The following is a 24151-nucleotide window of genomic DNA, read 5'->3' as shown; positions in this document are numbered from 1 at the left end:
TGCCGGGAATTCTGGACGAAAGCCATGTGGACAAAAGCCACGCGAAACACAGGTGGCAGGGGGAGGGGGGGGTTAGATGAGATGAATCAGGAAAGTTACTCAGAACCAACCTGCGATGGGTCATGAAGCAGCAGCAATCGGGCACACATCTGGATGTCAGATGGTTGAGAAGAAGATTGCAGATTTATACCCCGCCCTTCTCTCTCAGAGCAGCTTGCAATCTCCTTCCCCCCACAAGAGACACCCTGTGAGGTGGGTGGGGCTGGAGAGGGCTCTCACAGCAGCTGCCCTTTCAAGGACAACCTCTGCCAGAGCTATGGCTGACCCAAGGCCATTCCAGCAGGTGCAAGTGGAGGAGTGGGGAATCAAACCCGGTTCTCCCAGATAAGAGTCCGCACACTTAACCACTACACCAAACTGGCTCTATAGAAAAACTGAGAACCCTCATGGTTAGGAAGGAAAGCTTTAAGCCTTGCTCAGGTAACAAGTGTACTTGGTGGGGCAGGTATCAGAAAGACAGTAAGTGGAGGTGGAATTAACTAGGCCAGTAGCTCCTGGGGGTGGGAGGTTGGGAAACAATCCTTTATTAAGCATTTATCTTTGTCAGTAAGCAATAGAACAGCAAAGATCTTACGGAGAAAAATATAAGTAAATGGAGAAAAATATAAGTAAAGGAAAAAAAATACAGTGTTCGTTTTCCCAGCCTGCCTGGGGTTGGGGGTAAAAGCGACTCTCATGCCCTCAGGGTATATACTGCCATTTACCTCGAACTACAAGTCATCCAGGCATGAAACACTACAGGGGTAATTGACTTATACTGGAGAGTGCAGAGTTACATAGGACTGCAAAGGTTATCAATTCCCCACCCCTTCCCTGAGTTGATTGGAAATAACCAGGGGTGGAATTCTAGCAGGAGCTCCTTTGCATATGAGGCCACATACCCCTGATGCAGCCAATCCTCCAAAAGCTTACAAGGCTCTTCTTTGTAAGCTCTTGGAGGATTGGCTGCATCAGGGGTGTGTGGCCTCATATGCAAAGAAGCTCCTGCTAGAATTCCACCCCTGGAAATAACTAACTGGCTCATGCCCTCAGCTGGCTGGCCCAATCTCATCAGATCTAAGTATGGCTGACCCTGGTTAGTATTTGGATGGGAGACCACCAAGGAACTCCAGGACTGCTACCCAGAAGCAGGCAATGGCAAGCCACCTCTGAACATCTCTTGCCTTGAAAGCCCTATGGGCTGGTCGTAACCAACACTTCCTCTAAGCTGTGGAGTCTTGTGAGCAAAAATTCCACTTTGTGAGCTACCGGCATTAGAGTTGTGAACTACCGCATAAATTTGGGGCCATTTTTCCTGAGCTAAGGCAAAAATGTGTGCCCCAGAGGCTAAAAAACTTTGAGCTAGCTCACACTAACTCAGCTTAGAGGGAACGCTGGTGGTAACGTAAGCCGCCTGGGTCTTGACGGCACTTTCCACTGCGATCTCAATCAAGTTATGGCATGCCATTTTAAAAAAAAATTGGATCTAAGAAACAACAGTCTTTCTGACTTCGAAATAATATTTATGCTTTCAATACAGGCATTGCAACAACTCAAAGAATTCATCAGTGCTTTGGAGATGAAAGAACCTCACAGAGCAGAACTTCATCTTAAAAAAATCCTTGCGGTCAGTCGGCTGGTAAGGGCCCGCTAATCTTAGCAGTTAATACGGCTCATCTTTCTAAATTGCCACTTACTGCATTCTTACCTTAAAATCCTTGAGTCCTTCTCCATTTGAAATGTTATGCTTCCCACACCCAAAAGAAATTTGTTAGCTTGGATCAGTGTGGGAAAATGTTTCCTTTTCAAGGTAATCCCATCCATATTATTTTTAGTTTGCTTTTTTTGATTTCTTAACTTGTTTGAGACTTATCCTCTGCTGTGGAGCTCAGCTGTGTCTCAAACACATCCCTTATCAGTCTGTTCTTGTCAAACGTTGACTGAGGGGTGACATGATAGAGGTTTACAAGGTTATGCACGGGATAGAGAAGGCAGAGAAAGAAATACTTTTCTCCCTTTCTCACAATTCAAGAACTCGTGGACACTCAATGAAATTGCTGATAAAAGGAAGTACTTCTTCACCCAAAGGGTGATTAACGCATGGAATTCACTGCCACAGAAGGTGGCGGCTACAAGCATAGACAGCTTCAAGAGGGGTTTGGATAAGCATATGGAGCAGAGGTCCATCAGTGGCTATCAGCCACAGCGTATTGTTGGAACTGGGGCAAGTGATGCTCTGTATTCTTGGTGCTTGGGGGGCCAACAGTGGGAGGGCTTCTAGTGTCCTGGCCCCCCTGATGGACGTCTTGATGGCACTTGGGTTTTTTTGGCCACTGTGTGACACAGAGTGTTGGGCTGCATGGGCCATTGGTCTGATCCAACATGGCTTCTCTTATGTTCTTGTGTTTCCTTCTAGTCTGGAAAGAATCAAGAAATCCTGCAGGAAGCGCATGCGTTCATTAGAAACTCCTGCAGCAGACTAATACACACGGATGCCCGGGTTGTGAATGAATTAGGATATCAACTGAGCCTTCAAGGGAAATGGAAGGAGGCTTCCATGCGGTATAGACAAGCTGCAGAGTTGGACGAAAGCACTGCAGAATCACTGACAGGTGGGTGATGGACAATCTCTTCATTTAAAGCAGAACAAAGTTTGAGTCCAGTGGCCCCTTTAACACCAATGACGTTTAATTCTGAATATAAGCTGCAGTGTGCATGTAAAAAGGTAAAGGTAGTCCCATGTGCAAGCACCAGTCGTTTTCAACTCTAGGCTGACGTTGCTTTCACCACGTTTTCACGGCAGACTTTTTCACAGGGTGGTTTGCCATTGCCTTCCCCAGTCATCTACACTTTCCCCCCAGCAAGCTGGGGACTCATTTGACTGACCTCGGAAGGATGGAAGGCTGAGTCAACCTCGAGCCGGCTACCTGATGAGAGCTTATATCAGAGGTGGCCAAACTTGCTTTATGGAAGAGCTACATATAATAAGCATCAGATGTTTGAGAGCCACAAATGAATGTCAGATGTCTGAGGGAGGAAGAAAGGAAGGTGGGGAGGGAGGACAGAGAGAGAGGTGGAAAGAAAGCAGCTTTAACAAACCAGGTGGCTTGGTTTGGAAAAATGATTTAAAGAGACAAATGCCTTGTCGAAGCTGGCCAATGGGACAGTCGGGGCTTTGAGAACTGCACAATATGTGTGAAACTTCCATAGTGAAAGAGCCACATGTGGCTCCCAAGCTGCAGTATGGCCACCCCTGGCTTATACCTTGAATAAAACTTGGTTGGCCTTAAAAGTTCTGCCAGACTCTCACTTTGTTCTGCTGCTACAGACCAACACGGCTGCCCACCTGAGTCTCTCTTCGTTTAAACCAGTTCTTGTCTTCAGCCCTTTAACCATCCTTAAATCAATTTCAGGATCCTGGAGTATGGCTCATCAGAGCATGCTACAACTGGCGATAGGCTTTCCCATCTACAATCGGTAGAAAATAGCATCTGATGGGAGATGGGACTCCCACTCAGTTCTTACATCTCTTTGTTAACTCTTATTTTTGTATGCTACCTTATTGCTAGTCGCAGATCTTACCGACTATTTTTAATCCAACCTCAGCTCTAATTGCCCAGTTACTTAAGCATCCTCGCTCCAACTAGTTGCTCCTGGCACCTACCTGCCCACCCCCGCCAAATGTAATAGTTGAGGAAGCCTTACACCTTGAAGAAATCCTTTTGGTCTTGAAGGTGCTGCTGTACTCAAACTTTGATCTGATGGGCGGGTTCCATGCATACACCCAGGGTGTTTCTTTGTAGCTCGTAATGTACCGATGTTGGAGACGTTCAGATAACAACATGCTTTATTAGCGAGTACATCACAAAGACTACATGGCGGGGCCGGGTCCCCTGTTATATATATTTCCCGGAACAACCTTCTTCCTGGTCAGGTCCAGTCCTGGCCAGTTAAACTTCCCGCCAGTGATCATTATAGGCGGGCTGCGTTCGTCCCTTCCCGGCACCGCCCACAGGTGCGCATAGCCACCTTCAAGAGGGGTTTAGATAAAAATATGGAGCAGAGGTCCATCAGTGGCTATTAGCCACTGTGTGTGTGTGTGTGTGTGTATATATATATATATATATATATATATATATATATAATGTTTTTGCCACTGTGTGACACAGAGTGTTGGACTGGATGGGCCACTGGCCTGATCTAACATGGCTTCTCTTATGTTCTTATGTATGTGCTGTACTTCCCGGGACGAACAGCAGACACGACACTCCTCCCCCCCCCCAGTTCAAGATACATAGTCTTTCAAACGAGCGGGCGGCCGCCGCTCTCTGAGCGACCACCGAGGTTCAATCTGGGGAGCTCGGGCTGCTGCCTGGGGTTCTGTAACCACTGCTTCCTCGCTTTGGGCAGCGATCGGCAAAGCGTTGTCTCGCTCCTGCAGAGGTATCTCCCCCGCCCTGTAAGGCTCCTCCACCAGCGAGCTCGGCAGGGTTGCTTCTTGCAGCGGCCCCGTCCTCTCCCCGTTCCCCACTCGGCAGGGTGCGGCAGCGGAGTTGGTTTTAAGCATGCTTTAAGATTATTTTTTTTAATCATAATTGCGTTTGTCTGTGTATAAAGTTTATATCTCCGCTACCTCATCTTAAATAGGTACACACACGGTTCGGCCCAACATGGCGCAGCCCAACAGGGTCTCATTTATGTCAGATCCGGCTTCATAGCCAATGAGTTCGACACCCCTGCTTTAAACTGAGCCTTGTAACTGAGAGGCAGCCAGTGGAGTGTCATTTGCATGTTAGACCACACCCCCTGCTGCCAAGCCAGCCGGATCTGTGTTCCTGTGTGTTCCTGCTAAAAAAAAAAGCCCTGGTTATAATGCAGAATATGCTTTTGCTATGTTTATGAGAATGTCATTTGATGCTTCGCAGGTGTTATTTGGTGCCTGGTGCTGGAAGGGAAGCTGGAAGAAGCAGAGCAACAATTGGAGTTCCTAAAGGAAGTTCAGCAGTCCACTGGAAAATCTGCCGTGAGATTTCTTTGGTTTTCTATGCCTGCTAGGAATTAATAACAACAATGTTATGATACGGCAGTGCGGGTAGTATAGCCCGAAGATCCTGAAACTGTCTGGCAGCCAGACGTTCTAGCTGTTTTAGTGTTATGCACCCCACGAGCTAGACTTGTTTTTCGAAGGTAAGAGACGTTTCAGAGGGGGCTTGCCATTGTCTGCCTCTGTGTCACACTCCTTGGAGGTCGCCCTTCCAAATACTAGCCAAGGCTTAGCTTCTGAGATCTGATGGGATTGGGCTAGCAACGAGAGATCAAATCCATCTTGCTGTGTATTCCTTCATGACCCCAAAGTGTACAAACAGACTAGGCGGCTGTCACCACTGCCTCTTCCATGGTCATGTCCAACCCCGAGAAAGTTTCCCAGGCTCTGAAAACTTCAGAAAGGTCATAAGAAGATAAGGACGTAAGAGAAGCCATGTTGGGTCAGGCCAATGGCCCATCCAGTCCAGCACTTCTGTGTCACATTATAAGAGAAGCCATGTTGGATCAGGCCAATGGCCCATCCAGTCCAACACTCTGTGTCACATAAGAACATAAGAGGAGCCATGTTGGATCAGGCCAGTGGCCCATACAGTCCAACACTCTGTGTCACATAAGAACATAAGAGAAGCCATGTTGGATCAGGCCAATGGCCCATCCAGTCCAGCACTTCTGTGTCACACAGTGACCAAAACCCCAGGTGCCATCAGGAGGTCCACCAGTGGGGCCAGGACACTGGAAGCCCTCTTCGAAGACCTGCTCAGGGTGCCCAGTGGACTAAAACCTTGCCATGAAACCATAAAAGCAACAACCATACCAATTATAAATATTAAAAGAAGTCATAGCAGCAGCCAGTGTGATGCAGCAACAAAAAAGGCAGTAAAAGGCATTACATATTAAAAGACGTCATAACCGAGGTCAACAAGTGACAGCCACTGCAATGATTCCAATAATCCATGGCCGCTTCAAGAGGTTTTTTCTGGTGGTCCCAGGGTGCAGGTGTGTGGGGATAGCATCTGATTGTCCAGTCACCATCCCTCTTGCTGCTGTCTCCCACCCCTTATTCCAAAAGCTCCGACACCAAATGACCACAGCCCAACCCTTGCAGCTTGGCAACCCCCCCCCCACCCCTTCCCAGTTTCACAGCTCCACCCCCAGCCACAGGGGTGGGGCTGAGGTTCAATGGCAGAGCCTCTGCTTGGCATGCAGAAGGTCCCAGGTGCAATCCCCGGCATCTTCACTTAAAAGGGTTCAGGTAGCAGGTGATGTGAAAGACCTTGGCCTGAGACCCTGGAGGAGCCACTGCCGGTCTGAGTAGACAAGACTGAGCTTGGTGGACTGAGGGTCTGATTCGGTATAAGGCAGCTTTTTGCGTTCATCCCACAGTTCCCCTTTCAGCCGCAATTAGAATCAGAGAATCATAGAGTTGAAAGGGGCCACCCGGGCCATCTAGTCCAACCCCCTGCTCAATGCATGATCAAACAAGAGCATCCCTGACCAGCGTTTGTCCAGCCGCTGCTTAAAGTTTGCCAGTGGGAGGAGGGACCTCATGACCTCCCCAGGGAGCTGATTCCAGTGTTGAATAACTCTTAATGTAAAAAAGTTTTTCCTAATATCCAGTCGATACCTTCCCACTCTTAATTTAAACTCGTTATTACACGTCCTCTCCTCTGCTGCCAACAGGGACAGCTCCTTGCCGTACTCTAACAGCCCTTTAGATACTTGTAGACAACAATCATGCCCCCCCCCCTCAACCTCCTCTTCTCCAGATTGAACAGTCCAGGTCCCTCAGCCTTTCCTTGTAGGGCTTGGTCTCCAGACCCCTGATCCTCCTTGTCCCTCTCCTCTGCATCCGCACCGTTCTGTCCACATCCTTTTTTGAAGTGAGGTCTTCAGAACTGCACACAAGACTGCAGGTTTGGCCTGACTAATACAGTTATACAGCAGAACGATGACATCTTACAATCTGGATGTTATGCCTCTGTTGATAACACCCCAAGATGGCATTTGCCTTTTTTGTTGTTGCGTCATACTGGTTGCTCATGTGTAACTTATGGTCCGCCCGTACTCCAAGATCTTGTTCACACACACTTCTACCCAGAAGCGTATCCCCCATCCAGTATGTGTGTTTCTAATTTTTGTTAATGTGATGTAGAGCTCAGCACTTATCCGTGTTAAATTGCATCTTGTTCACACCTTTCTCCCCATCCAGTTTGGTGTGGTGGTTAAGTGTGCGGACTCTTATCTGGGAGAACCAGGATTGATTCCCCACTCCTCCACTTGCACCTGCTGGCATGGCCTTGGGTCAGCCATAGCTCTGGCAGAGGTTGTCCTTGAAAAGGCAGCTGCCGTGAGAGCCCTCTCCAGCCCCACCCACCTCACAGGGTGTTTGTTGTGGGGGAGGAAGATAAAGGAGATTGTGAGCCCCTCTGAGACTCTTCGGAGTGGAGGGCGGGATATAAATCCAATATCTTCTTCTTCCTCTTCTTTTTGTCTGCCACAATAGCAACCATGGAATCCTACATTCCTGCTCTCAGAATCCTAGTCTGTTTGTACACTTTGGGGTCTTGACAGAATTTTCCTCCAGGCCAGATTGGCCCAGGGATCCTGGAGGGTTATTTGTTTGTTTATTTATTGCCTTCCTTTGGTCATAGAGCAGAGGTTACTGGCAAAGTGGGGTGTGTCGAGGGGCGAGGCGGTAGCTGTGAATTTCTTGCATTGCCCGGGGGTTTGGACTAGAAGACCCTGAAGGTCCATTCTATCACTAAGTTTCTGTATGCACTGGGCTGCAATAATTTTACACCAAACAGAAATTTTTTCGTTGGCTGAACCATTCATCCATTCAAATGCAAACTACTCCCTCTTGTATGAGCTGGTCCTAAAAGATGTCTCCAGTGATGTCAGCATCCTCTGTCTTCCAGGTCCTTGCTTACCTCCAGGCTGTGATTGCTTCGAGACAAAACAAGGACGAGCAGGCTGCCCACGCCCTGCTCAACGAAGCTGCCGACCTCCACTTCTCTACCTTACAGGGCCTTCCTCTGAGCATTGACTACTATGAGAAGCTCAGTCCCTTGTTTGTGGTTGAAATTGTGAAAGAGTATTTGGCCTTTTCTCCCAAGCAGGTGGGAGTCGGGCGTGCCCTTTCACTCTCCTTCCCTCCCAAGAACTGTAAGATACTCGAGAGCAGTGGCTCCATCCACACTGAGAGGCTTCTTGGGGCTGTTTCACATTCTTGTTTTCATTGCTTGTGTGTCCATATTAGGGTTGCCAAGTCCCTCGCTGCCTCCGGCGGGAGACTTTCTCCGTGCACGCAGAGTGCGTGTGGCGTGATGATGTCACCTGGAAGTGACATCATCGCACCGGCGGCAACCACTCTAAGCATTTCCAGGAAAACGCGATGGTTTTCCCAGACGCTCTAGCCATTTGGGAGGTAAAAACTCTATGGTACCTGTTGTACCACAGAGTTTTCCCTCCCAAATGGCTAGAGCGTCTGGGAAAACCATAGAGTTTTCCTGGAAATGCCTAGAGTGGTAGCTGCGCAACATCGCTGGCACAATGATGTCACTTCCGGGTGACGTCGCACCGGCAACATCAGGGGAGGTTCCCCTCGCTGGCCCAATGCATTGAGCAGGGGCTCAATAGATGGCCTGTATGGCCCCTTCCTGCTCCGATTCTATGATTCAATAAGATTTTCAGCCTGCAAGAGTTAAAGCATCAATGTCAGATACCTGCATTGTCCCATTATTAACAATTCTGTGCAATACCTTCATCTTAAATAAATTTTAAAAGAATATGCAGCTTCATTACTCCGTTACACAGTGGGAATTTATGAAATAGAAGTTTTTGCTGAGCTCAGTATTGCTTACCCACAGGGGCATACAGACAAAGGAAAATGAGCTTTGGTCTCAGGAGAAAGCAAAACTGTGTTTAATTCAGGCTTTCTTTTTGGTAGCAGGAACTCCTTTGCATATTAGGCCATCACCCCTAATGTAGCTAATTCTCCTGGTGCTTACAGTAGTAGGCCCTGTACTGAGAGCCCTGTAAGCTCCAGAAGGACCGGCTACATCAGGGGTGTGGGGCCTAATATGCAAAGGAGCTCCTGTTACAAAAAAAAAGAAGGCCCTGGTTTAATTCCAAACGTTTCCTTTTTATGTGTTTTCAAAATGTTACCTTTTATTACAGTCACCTTTAGTGTAACCTATCTGTTCTGCTTAATTGGGGATCACACTCTGAACTAGCTTCTTTACAGCACTGTTACAGAATTACAATATTCAGAAGGTAACTTTTACTGATATAAAACAAAGTAGGAGTCAAGTGGTATCTTTAAGACCAACAAAGTTTTATTCAGAATGTAAGCTTTCTTGTGCTCTAAGTACACTTCATCAGACAAGGAATCAGATACAGTGAGCAGACCTACATAGTAAAATATTCTGTCTTTGGATCTTAAATTTGTACCATTTTGCATTCTAAACCACTGCCTACCAGCTATATGTAGGTCTGCTCACTGTATCTGATTCCTCGTCTGATGAAGTATGTTTAGAGCACACGAAAGCTTACTGTGGAGAAACGCCATCTTGGAGGGGTTGGAGGGAGGCTAGGCCAAAGCCTGCCTAGCAGTTTCATGTTCCCTCCCAACCAAGATGGCGTTTCTCCACACTTACATTTTAGATAAAACTTTGTTGGTCTTAATGGTGTGACTTGACTTCTACTTTGTTCTACTGCTTCAGACCAACACGGCTGCCCACTTGGATCTTTTACTCATATATTCTTAGACAGTGCAAACTAAGCCTATGCATCCACCTCATCAGTTAACATTAGTTTCATGTTATCATTTTAATGGAAACAGGAATCTGTCAGCTTTAATGACTAAGCAAGTGTATAATTATTCACTGGCCGTTAACTGATAAACCATATATCTCACCTTCTGTCTTTGACTGAATGTCATCCTCATTGGCACTCATTGACTTTGATTTCTTAGTTTCCCAATTAAAATAGCTGTTGTATTTCTTGGATATATTCCAGCCTTCCCTCCCAGTTACCTCATGGCCACACTTGACTGAAGTTATTTTTATTTTTCATACATAGAAGATCTCTGGCTATTAACTTGAGCAGGCCTTTCCTGGTTTGCAAATGGCAGGAGTGCTTTCACCAACCACTGTCAACAGTTCCCATTTTTTTCTAACTAAATCTAGAGCTTTTTTGAACAGGAACGCACACTGGCTAGCTTGGCATCAGGGGTGTGGCCTAATAGCCAGTTTGGTATAGTGTAGTGGTTAAGTGTGCAGACTCTTATCTGGGAGAACCAGGTTTGATTCCCCACTCCTCCACCTGCACCTGCTGGAATGGCCTTGGGTCAGCCATAGCTCTGGCAGAGGTTGTCCTTGAAAGGGCAGCTGCTGTGAGAGCCCTCTCAGCCCCACCCACCTCACAGGGTGTCTGTTGTGGGGGGAGAAGATATAGGAGATTGTAAGCTGCTCTGAGTCTCTGATTCAGAGAGAAGGGCGGGGTATAAATCTGCAATTCTTCTTCGTCTTCTAATATGCAAATGAATAACTGCTGGACTTTTTCTACAAAAAAGCCCTGTGTGAAAGATGGTGACGTCAACGGGTGTGGCTTAATACGCAGATGAGTTTCTGTTGGGCTTTTTCTACCAAAAAAAGCCCTGACTATATCCATGACACATGCATTTAATATTCTGAAAGCTCTGTAATTCGTAGATCTTTTTTCTTTCCGCAGCCTAGGCTACCTGGCCAGGTCTTATCATTTGTTCTTAAACAATCAACCATCATTTTGAATCCGGTTGTGAAAGCAGCTCCTGGGATGATAGAGCCACTTTTTCTAATGGCTCAGGTGAAATATTTGTCAGGTGAGTTGATCACCCTCGCAAAGGAAAAAAATATAAGAATGCTTGTGGATTTTAATGTATTCATATTCTGTGGGGAGGGAGACTATCCAGGCTCCACCCCTCTGCTGACTGACCCACAAGGCCTCAAAGAGGAGGGCGTTGCAACCACCCATTTCCTCCACCTATCCACGGTCCTCTCCCTCACTTCCCCTGGAGCAGGACTGTCCACCTTCAACTCGGCCTGCTCCCCTGGCCCCTTATGAGGTAGAGGTGTCAAACCACTCATGCCTGGTAGCTTCCCTCAGGCTCTTATAGGGCTGCCAAGCCCCCCGGTCTGGGCGGGATTCCCCTGCCTGGGAGGTTCCCAACCCACCGGCCCACATTGGAACCACCCCTGACGTTGTCACCACGGTGACATCATCGTGCGGCGGCCACTCTAGGCATTTCCGGGAAAACTCTATGCTTTTCCCGGACGCTCTAGCCGTTTGGGAGGGGGAACTCTATGGTACAATAGGTACCCCCCTGGAGAACGCAGGGGACTTGGCAACCCTAGCCTTGACCCCAGGATGCCTTGTGGAAGATCAGTACTCAGGGCACCATCAGCCTTGCCCCCTTTCCAAGGTTATAGAATACAATCCGAGAGAGGCCACTATGATGGATAACACAACAAAAAATGCAAGCTAGTGACCAATTTACTAAGAAGTATATAGAAACCGATCCAAATGTCCAAAACATGTACATTCAAGTCCCAAAGTCGTGTGGCGCAAGAAGCCACATACTGAGCTGTAGCCGATGTGAAATTGCTGCTGGAGACGCTCTGCCTCCCTCTTTTTTGAAAATTGTGTAAAGAATCTATATAATTGAATCAATATTGGTCCCAGGTCTGATGAAGACTGGAAAGAAACGAGTACTTAAGCGATTGGCTTGTCACCACACTACTTTGGGACTTGAGTGTACATGTTTTGGTCATTTGGACTGGTTTCTATATACTTCTTAGTAAATTTCATTTTTTGTTGTGTTACCCTTTCCAAGGTTAGCAGGGATGCTGCTGGTTTGTGTTTTGGGCTGTGGTCCGGTTAAAAGTTAAGCGGAGGGGAGAGGGACCATGGCTTATGGAGCACCCGCTTGGCTGCAGAAGGGCCCAGGCTCAATCCCCAGCATCTCCAGCTACAAGGACTAAGCATTAGGTGATGTGAAAGAACTCCATCTGAGTCCCCGGACAGCTTGTATCAGTCAGAGCAGGGGAAGAGCAACAGCCAAGTGCCAGTTTTGTTTCAATCTAAGCTTTCAGGAGCCAGAGAGCATCTAACTAAATCTGGCTCACAAGAACTTCTGCCGCAATGAATATGTTGGCTATTCGAGGTGTCAACAAAACACTTTTGTTATTCTGACTCCTGCTGACTGCCACAGGTCTGGACTTTCTGTTTTGAAAAACAGCTTGAGTTCCAACTCCAGAACAGGAGATAAAAAGTGGCCAGTGGCTGCAGGGCTGGATTAAACCCTGTGGAGGCCCCTAGGCAATCAAAATCTCGACCCCCTCACAGGGACGGTGGCTCAGTGGTAGAGCATCTGCTTGGTGAGCAGAAGGTCCCAGGTTCAATCCCTGGCATCTCCAAAAAAAGGGTCCAGGCAAATAGGTGTGAAAAACCTCAGCTTCAGACCCTGGAGAGCCGCTGCCAGTCAGAGTAGACAAGACTGACTTTGATGGACCGAGGGTCTGATTCAGTAGAAGGCAGCTTCATATGTTCATATATGTACATATGACTCTCTTTTAGGAAGAGATGGTGGCTCAGTGGTAGAGCTTCTGCTTCGTAAGCAGAAGGTCCCAGGTTCAATCCCCAGCATCTCCAACTAAAAAGGGTCCAGGCAAATAGGTTGAAAAACCTCAGCTTGAGACCCTAGAGAGCCATGAATGGGGCTGTGGCTCAGTGGTAGAGCATCTGCTTGGTAAGCAGAAGGTCCCAGGTTCAATCCCCAGCATCTCCAACTAAAAAGGGTCCAGGCAAGTAGGGGTGGAAAACCTCAGCTAAGACCCTGGAGAGCCGCTGCCAGTCTGAGTAGGCAAGACTGACTTTGATGGACCGAGAGTCTGACTCAGTAGAAGGCAGCTTCATATGTCCATATGTCCACATTATCTCAGAGTTGGAGTAGCTGCCCCACCGCCTGTGGCTCCTGCTGTAGCCTGCAGGCACCTTCTCGAGAGCCCCTTTGACAAAGCTGTGGGGGAGAGGCAGAGAGTGGCAGCTTGGAGATGATGCCAGCAACAGCCGCACCAGGCAAGTCGGACAAAGAGCAGCTCAATTGCTGGCTGCGCATGCAGGCCGGGAGGGCTGCAAGTAGGGGAAACCCGGGAGGGGAGAGCCGGCCCAGGGTCCCTAAAGGCGTGGGGGCCCATAGGCCAGTGCCTACTTGGCCTGATTGTTAATCCGGCCCTGAGTGTCTGCCTGAACTTGCCATCAGTCCCTTTGATTTCCATAAGACATTATTTTCTCTGGTGAAAATTGATGCACGGCGCCAATGCGCAAAGCCGTTTTTCAGAGCTGATGCTGAGAGAAGCAAAAAGGTAGAGCAGAAACAAAAATGGCAAGGCAGTTTCCACAACTCTCAAAACATTGCATCTTTCTCCAACGTAACAAAGCCAGGGGGTAGTTAGGGAGCAGAACGCCATTCTGTTAGCAAGCTCCATGGCTTGTGGAGCGAGGACCAGGCATTTCAGCCTGTAAGGAAATAGAATATCAAGAGCAAAATAACATGCTTGGCTCTTTTGCAGGAGAAGTCAAAACCGCACAGGGCACCCTCCAGCGCTGCTTGGAGCTGGATCCTGCATCGATAGATGCCAATCTTCTTATGGCCCAGATCTACCTCACCCAGAGAAACATTAAAGAATGTGCCCATTCGCTGGAAACCGGGGTCAGCCATAACTTCCAGGTGAATAACTTCCCTGAATAAAACATTTTTTAAAAAGTAGACCAACGTGAGAGTAAACAGCTGAATGGCTTACCCACAAGGAGTTCCCTTGTTGACCTGCACATGTGCAAAGAGCAGGACATGGAAAAGTAACATTGAGAGCACCTCTCCTAGGACATTTCTGCATTCTCATTTTCTTGGCTTGCAAGTTCCTATTTCTTATGTGTGTGGAGGGGGGGGCGTGTTCCATCCCACATGTTTTGCTCCCTCTAGTGGTCAAAACAATATTACATCAGTTTATGTCAGGCCTATCTCTTTGCAGATTGAAACTGCAGGCTTTTGCGGTGGACATAAACTAGTGTAATATTGAATCAGCAACTAGAGGGAGCAAAACATGTCTGGAACAGACAACCCCCCCCCCTTACAAGTGAGGAAAATGAGAATGCAGGAAAGCCCGTACTAAGAATTGAGCCCTTGTGCACACCTCCAAGGACTGAACCATAAACCTGAGCCAGTTTGGTGTAGTGGTTAAGTGTGTGGGTTCTCATCTGGGAAAACCCAGTTTAATTCCCCAGTCCTCCACTTGCAGCTGCTGGAATGGCCTTGGGTCAGCCGTAGCTCTGGCAGAGGTTGTCCTTGAAAGGGCAGCTTCTGTGAGAGCTCTCTCAGCCTTGTTGCTAAAGAATTCTGAAGCTCTGCTCCTTTGTAAAATGTATTAATGTTCTTAGAAGCTTGTAGAAGCCTTGTAGTGAAACAGGCGATCAAGTACGGCCCTGTCATGTTCTGCCTTGCTTCACTGAATTATCTTACTGAAATATTGGTGAAGAGACCTTGGAGCGCTGGACTCCTTAGAAGAACCTACCTTCACCACAACCTGAACTGCATTTCTGGACTCTCTCAGCGTTGATTCGTTTATTGAGAAACTTGAGTGCGGGTGAGGTCATTGTTTGCTTTATGATTGATTTCACTCTATATTATTACTTTATATATATTTATTTATAAATCACTTGTACTATTTGTAATTACTTTTGAGGCTGGCTTTTCACAGAGACTTGTGCCTACTTCCCGCTCCATTTTTCTGTGATTCTCTTGGTTACCTATAGCTCTTGAAAGGGCAGCTTTAGTGAAAGCCCTCTCAGCCCCGCCCACCTCGCAGTGTGGGGGAAGAAGACAAAGGAGATTGTCTCTGATTCAGAGAGAAGGGCGGGGTATAAATCTGCAATTCTTCTTCTTCAAGATCCCGAAGATACATTTTTGTTTTGTAAATTTCAAAGACATCAGTGGGCCATAAGGATTCGAATCCCCAAAAGGCAGAGACCATGCAAAAATTATGCTGAGCAGTAGGTTGGAATGGAAAAGAGGAAGTGCTTCTTCACCAAAAAAGGTGATTAACACATTGAATTCACTGCCACTCCTCCTTGAAGCATTACAGCGCTTTTTTTGAGCAGGAATGCACAGGAATGCAGTTCCAGCTGGCTTGGTGTTGGGGGGTGTGGCCTAATATGCAAGTGAATTCCTGCTGGGCTTTTCCTATGAACCCCCCCCCATGTGAAACGATGGTGATGCCAGAGGTGTGGCCTAATATGCAAATGAGCTCCTGCTGGGCTTTTTTGTACCAAAAAAATAAAAAGGCCTGAGGATTTATAAACCCACTGTTTTCAAAAGGAGCCTGTCATTGGTTTGCCTTAATTGCACCAGCTTCAATATCTTTGCCAGCTTCGTGATCATCCGATGTACCACTTCATCCGGGCCCAGGCGCTGAACAAAGCTGGGGACTATCCCGAAGCCATTAAAGTCTTAAAAATGCTTCTCGGCTTGCCCCAAATGAAAGGGGAAGCCAAAAGAGGCACGGGACCCCTTATAACCACAAGTGAACGAGTTTCCATCTACCTGGAACTGGCTGAAGCTCTTCGTCTTAATGGGGAATTGGTAAGTAGTTCTGGATATAATCTCTATCCGTACATAATCTTTATTTCTAAATAAAATACCTTTTTGGGGACAAAAGGAGGCCCTACAATACTGATATAACGCTTTAAGTAATGCTGCAATGATAGTTTAAACAGGTTGTTTGAATTCCCAGCTTTCATTTTTTTTTTCAAAAGCAATTCTCTAGCTCCTTCCCTTGCAGATATATGTCTTTTTCCCCTCTACAAGGAAAGAGGTGAGAGTTTGGGGATTTTTTTAATGAAAGCTGGGAATTTAGAGAACTTGCTTAAAGTAACACTACAATGTTATATTAATATCTTGGAGCCTTTTAAAGAAAAAAAAATAGAAATCACTGCCTTGGGGGGGGGAGGGACTGGTTTAATGGGGATGACATTCCAAGAATGGAAAAGTGGGTTGGAGTGGACGAGACAAAAGCTGGGAATTCAGAGAACTGGCTTAAAGTATCATTACAACACTATGATGTTATATTAATATTTTGGATCCTTTTAAAGAAAAAAAAATAGAAATCACTGCCTTGGTGGTGGGGGGCGGGGGGGGCTGGTTTAATGGTGATGACATTCCAAGAATGGAAAAATGGGTTGGAGTGGGCAAGACAAAAGAAAACCGAAACGCTACACGCTAGGGAAAAGCCAATTCAGAATAGGCTTCCAGAAAAATACCGGAGTAAAACTGGTCTCTAAACAGCGGGGTGGGGGGAGGGAAACAGCAGTGGGAGGGAGAGATGTGAAAATTAAAGGCACAAAAGTGTGTGTGGAAAACAGAGGATAAACCAAAGTAGCATGTGGGACAGAACCGATGAAAAAAACCATGAGGAAAAGTCCAAAGTGTCAATTTAGAAAAGAAACGAGACCCTTGTGGCCGGCACTGCTGAACCGTGCGCCATAATTTTGGTGTTTTTTTTTTAATTCCAGCATGAAGCCACTAAGGTTATGCAAGACACCATCAACGAATTTAGTGGGACACCAGAGAAAATCCGTATCACTGTCGCTAATGCAGATTTGGCTCTCAGTAAAGGGGAAGTGGATTTAGCCTTAACGTTGCTGAGGAATATCACACCAAACCAGCCATATTACATTGAAGTGAAAGAAAAGATGGCTCAGATTTACCTCCAGATCCGAAAGGATAAGAGACTGTACATTGGATGCTATTGGTAATCCTGTTTGAAAGTTCCTCTTGGTTTTTACAAGCGCTCTTGGTTTGCGTTTTGCTTTAGGGGCAGGGAGAAATCGAGAAAATTAAGAGGAAGGGTCATTTCAAAAATATGTCAGAAATATATTATAGGCATTAAAATGTATCGCTAGTTGAATAATAGGCCCTTGTGTATCTCTGCTCTAGAACTAATATGGGAGTTGCAGATACTCCTTTTTTAGTTTTGGTCATGACTTCTAGAAGAAGAAGACCGCAGATTTATGCCCCGCCCTTCTCTCTGAATCAGAGTCTCAGAGCGGCTTACAATCTCCTTTATCTTCTTCCCCCACAACAGACACCCTGTGAGGTGGGTGGGGCTGAGAGGGCTCTCACAGCAGCTGCCCTTTCAAGGACAGCCTCTGCCAGAGCTATGGCTGACCCAAGGCCATTCCAGCAGCTGCAAGTGGAGGAGTGGGGAATCAAACCCGGTTCTCCCAGATAAGAGTCCACTTAACCAAACTGTCCCTCTCTACTTTTATAAGGATGTAATTATAAGGATGTAACCAGCTAGCCCTGACCCGGATGGCCCGGATGGCCTGATCTCATGAGATCTCAGAAGCTAAGCTGCGTTGGGCGAGATGGACCATTGGTCTGATCCAACAGGGCTTTTCTTCTGTCCTTGATTTTTGCATTCGTTCAGTGTGTTATTTTGCCCTGGCCTGGATGGCTCAGGCTAACCTGCATCTTGTCAGAGTTTTGGAAGCTGAGCAAGGCGGGGCCCTGGCTAGTCTTTGGATGGGAGACCCCCGGGGAAGTCCAGGGTTGCGTTGTAGAGGCAGGCAATTGCAAACCACCTCTTTTCCTCTCTCGCCTTGAAGACCTCATGGGGCCATACTGGATATATTTGGCAGAGTGCAGAAAGCGCAGCAGAAACAAAGCATCCACAGACATGCATGTGATCAGCTTCTAAGAAGAAGTTTACTAAAAAGAAAATGGGAAGAAAAACAATAACAGTCTGCCTTTCCTTTCTAGTTGTAACCAACTGAGTTGAGTTTGTGTGAGCTAGCTCACAGAGTTTTGGCCTCCGGCTCACACATTTTTGTCTTATGTCAGGAAGGATGACCCCAAAGCACACTAACTGATGCAGTGGCTCACAACTTTAATGCCAGTAGCTCACAAAGTAGAATTTTTGCTCACAAGACTCCACGGCTTAGAGGGAACATTGTAACTCCATCTTGTCCTCTTCTATTCAAGCTTATCTTGTCTCTGGTGAGAACAAAGGAAAGTAAGTTTCCCCCTGAAGCTCCACCCCTCGTGTATGTGCCAACTAGCATATATACACCAATATATTGATTAGCCAGCAGTCAAATGTAAAGTCACATTAAGAATAAGACCTCCCTCTTTCTGGTTGGGAGATTCTACTATACATCCAGGGGTGGAATTCTAGCAGGAGCTCCTTTGCATATTAGGCCACACACCCCTGATGTGGACAATCCTCCAAGAGCTTATGGCTCTTTTTTGTAAACTCTTGGAGGATTGGCTGCATCAGGGGTGTGTGGTCTAATATGCAAAGGAGCTCCTGCTAGAATTCCACCCCTGTATACATCTAATTGGTTCCAAGCTAACTAGCTAACATCAGCCTACAAAAACAACAGCTTGACTCTTTCACAACTGAAGGATGACATCTGCAAAACCCAACAGGTCCTGGGCAATAGTCCCTCTAAGCTGTGGAGTCTTGTGAGCAAAGATTCTGGTATTATTGTGAGCGAGCAATTTGGCTACTGCATAAATTAGTTTGCTCTTGGGGGTCATTTTTCCTGAGCTAAGGCATAAATGTGTGAGCCGGAGGCTAAAGAACTGTGAGCTAGCTCACACTAACTCAGCTTAGAGGGAAACTGGGACTCCTGGATCATAACAGGTCCTGCATCTCCTCAGCGGTATCTAGTTTGACCTTAATCTTTGGACAGCAAGAAGGTGGCGGCAGATGCAACAGAGAAAGGAAACCTACAGTGCATCTCTCTGCCTTCGAGCTCTTCCACATTCTCATTTTACCTGCCAGAAAGTTACTGTTTCTTTTGTTTGGGAGGAGGGGGCGTGTTTCTTGTTCCACATGTGTTTCGCTCCATCTAGTGGTTGATTTGATAATCACACAGGTTTATTTCCAGCATGTTTCCTGTAAAATGAAGGCTGTAGAAAAACCATCCTTTTCATCTTCATAATTTGACTGGCAGGCTTCTGTGCCAGAAAATCGGCATGTCTTGCCCCTGCCTGTTTTTTTAAAATGCTGCATGAATGGTTATGTGTTACCATATTAATCATTATACAAACAGAAGTGGTTTTTAAAAGCACAACACCGCTCCAAGAATCAGAGAAGATTTCTTGGGGACCAGCTGGTCCGCTCTACGTACAGCAGACTCCTCTTGCAAACTTGCAAGACTTTTTTCTGGACCAGAAAAGAGTAAGACAGGTCCCTTTTTGACTTTCACGTCCGCCTTGTGGCTCTCAGAACACTTCATCAATCTCTGCTCAGCGCATCTTGATTGATCACTTCTTTGTTTTTTAACTTATTTATCCCGCTTTCTGGTCAATTTGTCTCCCGGGGGGCTCACATCAATAAAGTGAGATAGACCTTGCCCGAAGACTTGCGAGTTTAGATGACACACCAAGGAAGGGAAGTGGAGGGGAAATGATCCATATTCAGTTAAACCAAGCTGATCTGCTCTTGCTTGTCTCCTTGCTTGCTTGGGAGCAGTGTTCCCTCCAGACTGAGTGAGCGTGAGCTAGCTCACAGTTTTTTAGTCTCCGGCTCACACCTTTTTGTCTTAGCTCAGGAAAAATGGCCCCAGAGCACAATCATTTATGCAGTAGCTCACAGCTTTAATGCCAGTAGCTCACAAAGTAGAATTTTTGCACAAAAGACTTCACAATGTAGAGCAGGGGGGGGCTAAACTTGTGTGATGTAAGAGCCACATAGAATAAACATCAGATGTTCAAGAGCCACAAGACATGAACATCAGATGTTTGAGAGAAGGAAGGAAGGAAAATAGATGGGGAGGGAGAGGTGTAAAGAAAGCAACTTTAACTTTAAATGCATTTTCCAAGCCACCGGCTGGCTTGGCTTGGAGAAGTGATTTAAAGAGTTGGCCAATGGTGTGGGTGGGGGGGGTTTCAAGAGTAAAGTAAGTAAAGTAAAAGTAAAGTAAAATTTTATTTATATCCCGCCCTCCCCCGCCAAGCAGGCTCAGGGCGGCTAACAACAGCAAAACAACAATACATTTAACAAAACATTAAATTAACCCCAAACCGATTAATACATTAGTTAAAATAGTTACTAAGTCTAAAAACATTAAGTTAGATCTGACAGTACCGTTATTAATCGACGCTATGCCTGTCAGTTTGTGAATGATGGCCGATCTCCAGACTGGACCATTTTGATGTTTCTTGTGGACTTGGTCAGCCGTTCATGAATGCCTGTTTGAAAAGGGTGGTCTTGCAGGCCCTGCGGAACTGATCAAGGTTCCGCAGGGCCCGCACCTCCTCTGGGAGTTGATTCCACAAGGAAGAGCCACACAATATGTGTGGAAGAGACACATTTGACTCCCAAGCCACAGTTTGACCACTTCTGCTGTAGAGGGAGTATTGGTTGGAAGAGGTTCAGGGTGTCTTTTCTCCCCGTTATTATATTAATTGTAGGGACCGAAGCCGTTAAAATAGCCATGCTAATCTAGTGCGTTGATTTCTAAACATAAGTGATTTATGCTGGACCTTGTTTCTTAATGGCATTCCTCTTTTGGTATAGTGAGCTGTGTGAAAATGTCCCAAGCCCGCATACAAGCCTCCTCTTGGGCGATGCTTATATGAATATTCAGGAGGTTGGTACAAAAAGATAATTTTTTTCCCTGATGAAACTAGAGTCGTTTAAGATAAAATGCAAACTGTGTCGTTAAAATAAAATGCTGGATTTAAAGCCAGTTTTCATATGAACGGAAGCACTTTAAAATACTGTGAAAGTGCGATGTAAATGTTTGTTTTCACTATTGAGCAAAGGTGGCACCTTCAAAACCAACAAAGTTTAATACTGGGTATAAGCTTTTGTGTGCTCACACACTTCTTCAGATACATTGCAACAGACTTGTCCGACCATTAAATATGGGGCGGAGACAGTTGCCAAAAAGAGCTAATTCATAGAATCATAGAGTTGGAAGGGACCTCCAGGGTCATCTAGTCCAACCTCCTGCACAATGCAGGAAACTCAGAAATACCTCCCCCGAAATTCATAGGATCTTCATAGCTGTCAGATGGCCCTCTAGCCTCTGTTGAAAAACCTTCAAGGAAGGAGAGCCCACCACCTCCCGAGGTGTCAAGATACATAAGTAACTTTAAGTTGCTTATGTATTGGAGTCAAGATAAATAAGTAACTTTAAGTATAGCTAAGATTGGATTAAAGCAGTTGGTAAAACCTGCAAATAGCAGCAAATTAGCATACAGATAATAAAAAGAGTTAACAAACAGATGTGAGAACTGGGTGACTGAGCCCGATATCTCTGTTAAGCCCCGTGGGTTCCATTGTCCTGAGTGCTGTAATAACTTGTAGTTCCGCAGTCTCCCATTTTTGAAATTCCTTTGCAATAAAACAGCTACTTTGAGATCCCCCACTGAGTGTCCTGGGAGGCTGAAATGTTCTCCTTCAGGTTTCTTAATTTTGTGATTCTTGATGTCAGATTTGTGTCCATTCCTACTTTGGTGTAGGGATTGACCTGTTTGCTCTATGAAGGGCATTGTTGGCATTTAATGGCATATGCAATTTTAGAAGATGAGCAAGTGAGTGAGTCTGAGATGGTGTAGTTGATGTCGTTACGGCCAGCGTTTGTGTTGTCTGGGTGTATGTATAACTGTTATTGTTATCGCTACATAGTTTAGGAGCAAGATCTGAGCCCATTAACACCTTAGAGACCAACAAAGGGTATAAGCTTTCAAGTATCAATGCTGCCTTCGTCCGATACAAGTAGGAATGGTGGAGATCTCTGAGCCTTATATTCCAGTCCCACCTTCTGACTGGGATACATATTTATTTATTCATCTGCATTATTTTGACTCCATCTATCTCACAGGGATTACATCGAGTGAGTCAATATACAGTTGACAAAAATATCCAATAAGCAATGCAAATAGGATTAGGGTTTTAGAAGTCCGGAACTAACCTGAAATCTAGAGGACAGAGCTGAAGCGACACATAAGTATTCACGAGATATTGCCTGGTGAAATAACTGCCATGTTTCTGTCACTTCTTGTAGCCCGAGAAAGCTTTGGAAGTTTATGAAGCAGCTCAGAAGAAAAATCCCTTGGACGCAACTGTGGCACGGAAAATTGGGCAGGCCTATGTGAACACCCATCAGTACTACAAGGTTGAGAAACAGAACATTTTGCCCCACGGAGTATTAGTCAGAAACGTGCAACACACCCTTTTCTAGATCTCTCCAAGGAACAGAGCCTTGGCCAATCTATGAGCTTTTCCACAATCTCATATTCCTCACTTGTAAGTTCCTTTTTTTTAATTGGAGGTGGAGCATGTTCTGTTCCTCATGTGTTGGGCTCCCAATAGTGGTCGAGTCAGTATAACAACGACGACATTGGATTTATATTCCGCCCTCCACTCAGAGCGGCTCACAATCTCCTTTATCTTCCTCCCCCACAACAGACACCCTGTGAGGTGAGTGGGGCTGAGAGGACTCTCACAGCAGCTGCCCTTTCAAGGACAACCTCTGCCAGAGCTATGGCTAACCCAAGGCCATTCCAGCAGATGCAAGTGGAGGAGTGGGGAATCAAACCTCGTTCTCCCAGATAAGAGTCCGCACACTTAACTACTACACCAACAGGATTATGCCTAGCATAAAAACCTACAGCAGGGGTAGCCAAACTGCGGCTTGGGAGCCACATGTGACTCTTTCACACATATTGTGCGTCTCTCAAAAGAAAGCAGATGACTTCTCCAAGCCCCCAGGGCCCCTTCAGTCAGCTTGGAGAATGCATTTAAAGTTAAAGTTGCTTTCTCTCTACCTCTCCTCATATATTTTCCTTCCTTCCTTCCTTCCTTCCTTCCTTCCTTCCTTCCTTCCTTCCTTCCTTCCTTCCTTCCTTCCTTCCTTCCTTCCTTCCTTCCTTCCTTCCTTCCTTCCTTCCTTCCTTCCTTTTCTCAAACATCTGACATTTATTCCATGTGGCTCTTACGTTAAGCAAGTTTGGCCAGCCCTGATCTACAGTTTAAATCTGGACATGTATGGATATGATATCAAATCAACCACTAGAGGGAGCAAAACACATGCAGAACAGGGGGTGGGGAAATCCCTGAAGAAAACAGGAATTTACAAGCAAGGAAAATGAGATTGCGGAAAAACCCCGTGCTCAGAGGCCTGGCCTACTTGGCTCCGGAGCTACAAGTGCCAAGCGAGGCCCATGTCCCTTCGTTCAAGAGGAGACCACTCAGGATGAAAACAAACCAAACAGAGATAAGCTACCCCAGCAGGAAAATTGTAAGCTACATCTTTCACTGGACAGTATCTTCCAGACTATAGATTGGAGATGCATGTTTGAATGATCTCTTCTGTATCAGGAGTCCCCAATGCAGTGCCTGTGGATGCTACTGGTACCCACCACCACCTTTCTGGGTCCCCACCAAGTGTTTTGAGAAAGTGGGTGGGACTACCAGGATGTATGATTTGCCACTGAAGATGCAGCTGTCTATGCAGATTGAAATAGCATTGTTTCAGTGGCAGCTAAAAGCACACTCTGCTTTTGTGTTCTCTCTCACCCCTCTTCTTACCTGCACTTTGGCTTCCTCTCTGTGTGCAGCTCTATCTTCTGCAGCAGCCATTTGAGGATGGGCTCTGTGAGGAACCTGGTCAGAGCTTTACTCGGGAGGCGACCACTTCAAATTTCTCCCCGATCACCTTTCCTCAGTAACATTCCCAGAAATCCTGTCAGAACTATTAATAATTGGCACCAGACAGTTTTAAAGTAAAAAAACCACAAAATATTTATTAGGTAACAAAAGGCAAGGGAGAGGGATGAAATAATGTTGATTGGAACTAATCAAATACACAGAATCAGTTGGCAGGCAGGTGAATGGCAGAATGAATCAAGTACAGAGAGTAGAGACTAATCAGGCTGAGGTAAAATATAACACAACTTTGGCAGAAGATCTTTGAAATAAACAATAAACCAGGTTTCAGAATCCCACTGGAC

General features: G+C 46.1%; 1 protein-coding gene and 1 non-coding gene across 2 annotated transcripts in view; both read left to right on the top strand.

The window, feature by feature from the left end:
• TTC21A (tetratricopeptide repeat domain 21A) overlaps nucleotides 1-24151 on the top strand; it is a 68131-nt gene that overhangs the window by 15988 nt on the left and 27992 nt on the right. The window contains exons 8-17 of the mRNA XM_060248295.1: nucleotides 1580-1678; nucleotides 2456-2651; nucleotides 4965-5062; nucleotides 8004-8204; nucleotides 10819-10948; nucleotides 13698-13855; nucleotides 15551-15763; nucleotides 16693-16931; nucleotides 20709-20781; nucleotides 22204-22314. Coding sequence (XP_060104278.1) covers nucleotides 1580-1678; nucleotides 2456-2651; nucleotides 4965-5062; nucleotides 8004-8204; nucleotides 10819-10948; nucleotides 13698-13855; nucleotides 15551-15763; nucleotides 16693-16931; nucleotides 20709-20781; nucleotides 22204-22314 — 1518 coding nt within the window. The remainder of the gene's footprint in view (nucleotides 1-1579; nucleotides 1679-2455; nucleotides 2652-4964; nucleotides 5063-8003; nucleotides 8205-10818; nucleotides 10949-13697; nucleotides 13856-15550; nucleotides 15764-16692; nucleotides 16932-20708; nucleotides 20782-22203; nucleotides 22315-24151) is intronic.
• Nucleotides 12705-12777, top strand: TRNAT-CGU (transfer RNA threonine (anticodon CGU)). Its single transcript has one exon. It is a non-coding gene; the product is annotated as a tRNA-Thr (tRNA).

This window comes from Heteronotia binoei, chromosome 10 (assembly GCF_032191835.1).
Source record: "Heteronotia binoei isolate CCM8104 ecotype False Entrance Well chromosome 10, APGP_CSIRO_Hbin_v1, whole genome shotgun sequence".
Classification (NCBI taxonomy): domain Eukaryota; kingdom Metazoa; phylum Chordata; class Lepidosauria; order Squamata; family Gekkonidae; genus Heteronotia; species Heteronotia binoei.
The sequence above is the reverse complement of the archived record's forward strand: the minus strand, read 5'-3'. Positions and strand labels throughout refer to the sequence as shown.